This window comes from Aotus nancymaae, unplaced genomic scaffold (genome assembly GCF_030222135.1).
Source record: "Aotus nancymaae isolate 86718 unplaced genomic scaffold, 86718_ANA_hifiasm-v0.15.2.pri h1tg000028l, whole genome shotgun sequence".
Taxonomy (NCBI): domain Eukaryota; kingdom Metazoa; phylum Chordata; class Mammalia; order Primates; family Aotidae; genus Aotus; species Aotus nancymaae.
The window spans coordinates 27,272,867-27,281,968 of NW_026988441.1; the positions used below are offsets into that span (position 1 = coordinate 27,272,867).

At 53.3% G+C, this 9,102-nt stretch overlaps 1 protein-coding gene across 2 annotated transcripts; it reads left to right on the forward strand.

Moving 5' to 3' along the window:
* CIST1 (colon, intestine and stomach enriched 1) lies at nt 1–9,102 on the forward strand. 2 transcript variants are annotated; one of them, XM_064380703.1, is made up of 4 exons: nt 1–179; nt 6,145–6,564; nt 8,373–8,533; nt 8,685–9,102. In XM_064380703.1, the coding sequence occupies exons 1-4, from the start codon at nt 77–79 to the stop codon at nt 8,730–8,732; spliced, it is 732 nt and encodes a 243-aa protein (XP_064236773.1). In that variant the 5' UTR covers nt 1–76; the 3' UTR covers nt 8,733–9,102. The 2 variants fall into 2 exon arrangements, with proteins under 2 accessions (XP_064236773.1, XP_064236774.1); XM_064380704.1 differs by having other exon boundaries at nt 8,379–8,533.

The window sequence follows — 9,102 nt, forward strand, 5'->3', positions numbered from 1 at the left end:
GCAAGGAGCGGGCACCTGGGCACACACCTGGCCACACACCTGTGCAGAGCTGGCGGCAGGCCCTCTCCGTGCAGGAATGGCGTGCCCCCAGCTGCCGCGGCTTCTGCTTGTGGTGCTGGTGCCGGTGCCAGTGCTCCTGCTGAAAGCTTCTGGTTCTAATTCCACTGCTTCCTACACAGGTAAGGGCAGGTAGAAGGGAGGCCCGGCTTCCAGAAAGCGGAAGGGTGGGGGTGGGGGACTCACAGCCCAGTCACACACCTGGCTTCTGGACCCCTCCCTCAGGCCACACGGGTCCGCCGGCCCTCCAGGGAAGGCTGGCCTTTCCCCTAGAAACAAACGCAGCAGCTGTGAGGACAGCCCGGGGACTGTGGGTTCTGCATCCCCAGTGAGTTACTGACGGCCTCACACCTCACACCTCGTTTGGGGCTCCTTTTCAAATCTGTTTCAGTCAATCCCTAAAGGGAGAGTGGTGAAGACTGCAGGGTTATGGTGGGTCCAGGGAACAGGACTCATTTCCTGGTCGTCAAACATCTGTGGTTCCCATGAGAAGTTCTTCTGGGCGTCTGACTAAATTCCCTCCTGCTGTCCTATGACACAGTGCCAGCCGGGCGTGGTGACTCACACCTATAATCCCAGCACTTTGGGAGGCCAAGATGGGCAGATCACAAGGTCAAGAGATTGAGACCATCTTGGCCAACATGGTGAAACCCCGTCTCAACTAAAAATACTGCTGGGCGCGCTGGCTCACGCCTGTAATCCCGACACTTCGGGAGGCCAAGGCGGGCAGATCATGAGGTCAGGAGATCGAGACCATGCTGGCTATCTTGCTGAAACCCCGTCTTTACTAAAAACACTAAAAATTAGTCAGGTGTGATGGTGCACACCTGTAGTCCCAGCTACTTTGGAGACTGAGGCAGGAGACTCGCTTAAACCTGGGAGGCAGAGGTTGCAGTGAGCCGAGATCGCGCCATTGCACTCAGCCTGGGCGACAGAGCAAGACTCCGTTTCAAAAAAAAAAAAAAAAAAAAAAAAGACAGTGTCTAGGGTGGAGGGCAGGAGCCTTGAGCTTCTCACCTCCCCTTTCTCTGCCCTCCCCTGCCACTATGTCATTACTCTCTCTGACTTGTGTCCTAGCCCCCAGACCCATAATATCAGAGCAGAGGCCACCATGGCTGAAATGCTCATTGCAGGGAAGGGGTTCATTCAGAAGGCACCATGCGTATCCCCATTTCATAGCTCAGGAAACCGAGGCTCAGTCCAGCCTGTCCCAGACCCAGATTAGAACTGGTTGACTTGGCTCATGTAAGCCTCCCAGTCTAGGAATCTCTGGGAAAAAACGAACACTGAGAACAGTGCCTAGAAACAGCCTTATTTTGACTTTCTGGTCAACTCTCCAGCAGCTCACCAGGGCCTACTCGGTGCCAGGCACTCAATGGGGCTTGTGTCCTCCAGCTCTTCCTTTTTTTTCTTTTTTTCTTTTTTCTTTTTTTTTTTTTTTTTTTTTTTTTGAGACGGAGTTTTGCTCGTTACCCAGGCTGGAGTGCAATGGCGCGATCTCGGCTCACCGCAACCTCCGCCTCCTGGGTTGAGGCAATTTTCCTGCCTCAGCCTCCTGAGTAGCTGGGATTACAGGCATGCACCACCATGCCCAGCTAATTTTTTGTATTAGTAGAGACGGGGTTTCACCATGTTGACCAGGATGGTCTCGATCTCTTGACCTCGTGATCCACCCGCCTCGGCCTCCCAAAGTGCTGGGATTACAGGCTTGAGCCACCGCGCCCGGCCTTTTTCTATTTTTGAGACAGGGTCTCACTCTGTTGCCAGGCTGGAGTGCAGTGGCACAATCTTGGTTCACTGCAACCTCCACCTCCCGGGTTCAAGTGACTCTCCAGCCTCAGTCTCCGGAATAGCCAGGATTATAGGCACGTGCCACCACACCCGGCTAATTTTTGTATTGTTAGTAGAAAAGGGGTTTTACCATGTTGGTCAGGCTGATCTCGAACTCCTGACCTTGTGATCTGGCCACCTCAGCCTCCCAAAGTGCTGGGATTACAGGCGTGAGCCGCCGCGCCCGGCCAACTCTTCCTTTTCCAAGTCCACTGCTTTTCCTCAGTTTGCTAAGTGCTCAGCTCCCCAGAATTCTGACTTGGCTTGGGGTCCACTATGGCCTCTGAATCATCTTCATTTCAGCAGAAACAGAGGACGAAGTTCCTTGAGGGGCCTTCTGTCCACCTTCTTAGTCACCTCAGGCCAGACCCTCTGCTATTCTGAGCCTCAGTTTCTCATCTGTCAAATGGGGATGAAGTCCAACCTGAGTCCCATGCCTCTTCTAGACTCAGTTGTGATCCCCACAGGGCCTGAGGGACCACATAGAGATCTGGGAAGGGTAGCATGTGGACCCAGCCCCCTCTCAGGGCCAGTGCTGAGTGTTATTTCCGCATTTCTGCTGCCTGGGGTGCGGCAAGGAGGAAGCATGAAGGTTGGCCGAGGGAGAGTGGACGGGCGGGGCAGGGAGTTGATGAAGGAACCCAAGAAGCGCAGCCACCTGGAACTGGGCAGGAAGTAGCTGTGGGAGGCGGCTCCGGAACTGCTTACCCACCCTTAGCCTGCTCCCTGGACTCCATGCCTGGGATGGTGTGGGAGCCAGGAAGTGGCCGGACCAACGTGCACAAGGGTGGGTTCCAGAGACACGTTCCCAGCGCCTGTGTCTTTGTGTCTTCCATTACAGTAGAGGTTAGCCTTGGGGTACCTGGAGAAAGTTAGGGCCGACCTCTGAGCTCATAAGTGGATTTTTTTTTTTTTTGAGATGGAGTCTTTTTCTGTCACCCAGGCTGGAGTGCAGTGGCACAATCTCATCTCACTGCAACCTCCGCCTCCTCGGTTCAAGCAGTTCTCCTGCCTCAGCCTCCTGAGTAGCTGGGATTACAGGCAACTGCCACCATGCCTGGCTCATTTTTGTATTCTTAGTAGAGACGAGATTTCACTGCATTGGCCAGGCTGGTCTCGAACTCTTGATCTAAGGTCATCCGCCTGCCTCAGCCTCCCAAAGTGCTGGGGTTACAGGCGTGAGCGACTTCGCCCAGCCATAAGTGGATGTTTATAGCTGAGTGTCACTGTGCACTCACTATGTTTTTATTCTATTGTATTTTTGTTGTTTTTTGAGACAGAGTCTCTCTCTGTCGCTCAGGCTGAGTGCAATGGTGGGACCTCGGCTCACTGCAGCCTCCGCCTTCCAGGTTCAACAGATTCTCTTGACTCAGCCTCTGGAGTAGCTGGGACTACAGGTGCATGTCAACATGCCGGGCTAATTTTTTGTATTTTTAGTAGAGACGGGGTTTCACCATGTTGGCCAGGATGGACTCAATCTCTTGACCTCATGATCTGCCTGCCTCGGCCTCCCAAAGTGCTGGGATTACAGGCATGAGCCACTGTGCCTGGCCTCTACTGTATTTTTTTTAGAGACGGGGTCTTGCTCTGTTGCCCAGGCTGGAGTTCAGTGGCACAATCATGGTTTACTGCAGCCTCGAACTCCTGGGCTCAAGCAATCCTCCCACCTCACCCTCTTGAGTACCTGGGACTAGGCATGCACCATTATGCCTGGCTAATTTTTGTTTTATCTTTTTGTAGATACAGGGTCTCGTTATGTCGCCCAGGCTGGAGTGCAGTGGTGTGATCGTGGCTCACTGCAGCCTTGAATTCCTGGGCTCAGGCGATCCTCCTGCCTCAGCCTCCCCAATAGCTGGGGGCACCTGGCTTGTGGACACCCACTATGAGCCTGAATGACGAGGAACTGTCAGAGGCACCAGCTTCTCATGATTTCCACTTGACAGAAAAGGAAACTGAGTCCCAGAAGGTTTAAAGGAGTTGCCTAGCGCACCGTGTAAGGCCGGTTGCCTCACCGGGAGCTCGAACGCACACCCCCCCCACCTTTTGTCCAAAAGCTCGGACATGCTCAGGCATGTTCCCTTCTCCCTTTCTCGAACAGCCTGGCTTTCCCTTAAAGAACCCAGTATGCAAGCGGGGTCTTGTGATTCTAGCCAATAGCAGCCAAGTCTTTCTAGCCAATAGCAGTCGAGTGTTTCTAGCCAATAGCAGCCAAGTCTTTCTAGCCAATAGCAGCCGAGTCTTTCTAGCCAATAGCAGCCGAGTCTTTCTAGCCAATAGCAGCCGAGTAATTCTAACCAATAGCAGCCAAGTCCTGTATGCAAACAAAGGCTTGTAACTTTACCCAATAGTAGTCCTGCTCTCCCACAACCAATCGAGCTCCTTCACTCCCTATAAAACCCCACGTCTGCCAGGAGTCCCTGTGACTTCTCCAGCCCCTCCTGTCAGGCTGTGGAATCTTGCCCGGGAGCCTGAATAAACCTTCATATTGGATCTTCTTGTGCTGGCCTCAGTTTCTTCCTTTTTAAACTCGGCAAGAACCCAAGAACAAACCTTACACACTGCCTGGGGTGCAGTCACTGCCCGTGTCTAGAGGGCTTCTAGAACCCTCAGCCGAGAGGCCGGAAGCACTGATCTGCACTTGAACCTGGGCTGTGGGACTTCAGACGAGGAGCATGAATTTCAGGGGGAGCCTCAGTTTCCCCGAGCGCTCACATGGTGTCCGAAATCCTTCCGGTCTCCCTATGACCTGGGCATTTACTATCTATGAGAATAAGAGGCCTCCAGAGAGAGGCCAGAGGCTTCATCATCCGCCCCCTGCACCTTTTACAGTGTTTTCCTTTTTTCGTTTTTTCTTGAAAGAGGCAAAACCAACCAACCAAACAAACAAACCGGGCACGTGGCTCACGCCTGTAATCCCAGCACTTTGGGAGGCCGAGGCAGGCAGATCACCTGAGGTCAAGAGTTCGAGACCAGTCTGGCCAACACGGGGAAACTAAAAATGCAAAAATTAGCTGGGCATGGTGGCGCACGCCTGTAGTCCCAGCTACTCAGGAGGCTGAGGCAAGAGAATCCCTTGAACCCAGGAGGCGGAGGTTGCGGTGAGCCGAGATCACGCCACTGCACTCCAGCCTGGGTGACAAGAGCAAGACTCATCTCAAAAACAAAACAAAACAAAAACAAACAGGGGTCAGGCGCGGTGGCTCATGCCTGTAATCCCAGCACTTTGGGAGGCCAAGGAGGGTGGATCATGAAGTCAGGAGTTCGGGACCAGCCTGACCAAAATGGTGAAACCCCGACTCTACTAACAATACAAATATTAGCTGGATGTGGTGGTGTGCACCTGCAATCCCAGCTACTCAGGAGGCTGAGGCAGGAGAATCACTTGAACACGGGAGGCAGAAGTTGTGTGAGCCAAGATCGCACCACTGAACTCCAGCCTGGGCGACAGAGCAAAAACTCTGTCTTAAAAACAAACAAACAAACAAACATGGACTGGGCGCTGATCTTTGCCACACCCTGAAGTGGACACTGGGGACACAGTTGTTAACAAACGGGCAGAAATCCCTGCCTTGCTAAGTGACACCCCAGTGCGAGAAACAGAAAATAACAGTGTAAACGTATCCTATATTGGAGGGTGACAAGGACCAAGGAGAAAAATCAAGCCATCTTTTCCAAAGATGGAGAGAATAGAACTGTAGGTTTAAAACTAAAGGGAGCCGGACTCAGCGGCACGCGCCTGTACTCCCAGCTACTTGGGAAGCTGAGGCAGGAGGATCGCTTGAGCCCAGGAGTTCAAATCCAGCCTGGGCAACAGAGTGAGGCTCTGTCTCTTGAAACTAACAAGGCCAGGTGGGTTGGCTCATGCCTGTAACCCCAGCACTTTGAGAGGCTGAGGTGAGAGGATCGCTTGAGCCCAGGAGTTCAAGACCAGCCTGGGCAGACATAGCCAGGTCCTGTATCTACAAAAAAGAAAAAAAATTAGCAGGGGTGTTGGTGCACGCCTGTAATTCCAGCTACTTGGGAGGCTAAGGCAGGAGAATCGCCTCAACCTGGGAGGCAGAGATCGCACCACTGCTCTCCAGCCTGGGTGACAGAACAAGACTCTGTCTCAAAAAAAAAGAAAAAAAAGAGAGAGAGAGGGTCTTGCTGGTCTCTAATTCCTGGGTTTAAGTGATGCTCTCACTGCGACCTCCCAAAGTGCTGGAATTACAGGCGTGAGCCACGACATCCAGCTTCCAATGATGTTTTTCTTTCCAGATACTGCAACCTTGGAGAACAGTCCGGAGATGCCAACTCTCACCTCTCTGATTTCTTCTCCCTCCACCCACAGCACCTTCAGTTCAGAAGAAACCCACAGCACCTATTCCAGCCCCCTGAGGTTGGAGACAGTCTCCACGACCCACCTCAGCCCCTCAAGTTCAGAAGCAACCCCTACCATTCAGCCTAGCCCCAGCTCCACAGATTCAAGGATGACTCTCTCCTCCCCACAACCAGAGACAATCACCCTCCCCAGTTCCAGCTCCCCCAGTGCAGAGCTCACCCCTTCTTCCCATTCCACCCTCCCCAGTTCTGAATCCCTGACCCCGCACTGGAGCCTCACTTCCCACAGCCCCGGAGCGGACCCCTCCTCCATGCCCTTGACCTCCACTGACCAGACCTCAGAGGGCCCTGGCCCTGGTGAGTATTAAGAGATTTGGGGCTGGGCACGGTGGCTCACACCTGTAATCCCTGCACTGTGGGAGGCCGAGGCAGGTGGATCACCTGAGGTCAGGAGTTTGGGACCAGCCTGGCCAACATGGAGAAACTCCATCTCTACTAAAAATGCAAAATTAGCCGGGTGTGATGGCACTTGCCTGTAATCCCAGCTACTTGGGAGGTTGAGGCAGGAGAATCGCTTGAACCCGGGAGGCGGAGGTTGCAGTGAGCTGAGATCTCGCCATTGCAATCCAGTCTGGGCAACATGAGCGAAACTCCATCTCAAACAAAGAAACAAAAAACCAAAAAACAAAACGAGAGCGATTTGGGTGTTTGTAGGGAGGGGGAGGTTGTACCAGGATGCAGTTTGGGAACTGACCACCAGGTGGGGGCACAGCCCCGAGAATGCTCTGGGAAGGGTTTCCCTGTCTGCTCCACTGTCTAAAGTCTTTCATGCTATGAGCATTTATTAAGCGCCTAGTGTATGTCAGGGCTGGGCACACAGTGATGGGCAAACAGAGAAACTAATACTTTCTGTGGTGGGGAGACAGGTTATACATTACATATTTGAGCCTGGGCAAAATTGCAAGACCTTGTCTCTACAAAAAAAATTTAAAAATGGCTGGGCGTGGCAGCTCACGCCTGTAATCCCAGCACTTTGGGAGGCTGAGGTGGGCGGATCACCTGAGGTCAGGAGTTCAAGACCAGCCTGGCCAACATGGCAAAACCCTGTCTTTACTAAAAATACAAAAACTAGGTGGGTGTGGTGGCATACACTTGTAGTCTCAGGTCCTGGGGAGGCTGAGGACGGAGGATCACTAGATCATGGGAGATGGAGGTTGCAGTGAGCTGGGATAGTGCCACTGCACTCCAGCCTGTGTGACAGAGCAAGACCATGTCTGGTGGCGGTGGCTCGCTCCTGTAATCCCAGCACTTGGGAGGCTGAGGCAGGCAGATCACGAGGTCAGGAGATCAAGACCATCCTGGCTAATGCAGTGAAACCCTGTTTCTACTAAAAATACAAAAAAAAATTAGCTGGGTGTAGTGGCGTGCACCTGTAGTCCAGCTACTTGGGAGGCTGAGGCAGGAGAATCGCTTAAACCCGGGAGGTGGAAGTTGCAGTGAGCTGAGATTGAGCCACTGCATTCCAGCCTGGGCACAGAGTGAGAATCCATCTCAAAAAAAAAAAATTAGCATGATGGTGCATGCCTGTAATCCTAGGTACTCAGGAGGCTGAGGTGGGAGGATTGCTCGAGCCCAGGAGATTGAGGCTGCAATGAGCCATGATCGCACCATCGCACTCCAACCTGGGTGATAGAGTGAGACCCTGTCTCTAAAATAAATGGTTAAAAGGTGGCAGCCTATGCCTGGCGTGGTGGCTCACGCCTTTAATCCCAGCACTTTGGGAGGCCGAGGTGGGCAGATCACCTGAGGTCAGAGTTCGAGACTAGCCTGGCCGACATGGAGAAACCCTGTCTCTACTAAAAATACAAAATTAGCTCGGCATGGTGGCGCATACCTGTAATCCCAGCTCTTCGGGAGGCTGAGGCAGGAGAATCCCTTGAACCCAGGAGGCGGAGGTTGCAGTGAGCTGAGACGGTGCCATTCAGCCTGGGCAACAAGAGTGAAACTCCATCTCAAAAAAAAAAAAAAAAAAGGTGGCATCCTCAATGGGAGAGGAAAGAGAGCCCAGCTTCCTGAGAACAGACTTAAAAGGCTCTGGGCCCTGGCAGGTGTCTTAGGATTCGGGGGAATGGGGCACAGGGCTGACTCTGAGTCCCTTCTCCCAGCTCCAGGTGACACTGGGCCCCCAGAGTTACACAGGGACCCAGGCGTGGTAGTGATCGTGTGTTTGCTGGTGTCTCTTTTGGTCATCGGGTCTGTGGTCATGGCTGTGAGGTTCTGCCACCGGGATGAGTCCAAGTTTGGGAGGCTGGATGAGATGTCCATGGTAAGGTGGGGGCTGGGCTGGGGGCTCAGCCCTGGGGCCAAGGCTGATTGGGGAGGGCGGAGGGTTGGGGGAGCTGCCTTCCCAAGCAGGGCCAGCCTGGGCTGCAAAACCCTCTGGTGTCTGAATGCCTCCCTGTGTGCTCCTTCCTCAGGGGTCCGTGAACGACAGATCGGCCTTTGCCCACCACCTCCAGGAGTGAGCCCCAAGGAGCCAACAGAGATGGGGGCGTGGGTGGGGCTGGGGTGCCTGGGGAGGAGCAGAACCTGAGAAAATAAAGCCCCAGACTGGGCGTGGTGGCTCACACCTGTAATCACAGCACTTTGGGAGGCCGAGGCGGGCGGATCACGAGTTCAGGAGTTCGAGACCAGCCTGACCAACATGGTGAAACCCTGTCTCTACTAAAATTATGAAAATTAGCCGGGCATGGTGGCACGCGCCTATAATCCCAGCTACTCAGGAGGCTGAGGCAGGAGAATAGCTTGAACCTGGGAGGCGGAGTTTGCAGTGAGCTGAGATTCTGTCTCAAAAAAATAAAAAATTAGTATTAAATAAAACCCCTACCATTCATC

Excerpts from the sequence above, each read along its gene's own strand:
- CIST1 (XM_064380703.1), top strand. The coding sequence starts at position 77 with ATGGCGTGCCCCCAGCTGCCGCGGCTTCTGCTTGTGGTGCTGGTGCCG. Across the intron at positions 180-6,144 it reads TTCCACTGCTTCCTACACAG|ATACTGCAACCTTGGAGAAC; the intron begins GTAAGGGCAGGT and ends TTTTCTTTCCAG. Across the intron at positions 8,534-8,684 it reads GGCTGGATGAGATGTCCATG|GGGTCCGTGAACGACAGATC; the intron begins GTAAGGTGGGGG and ends CTCCTTCCTCAG.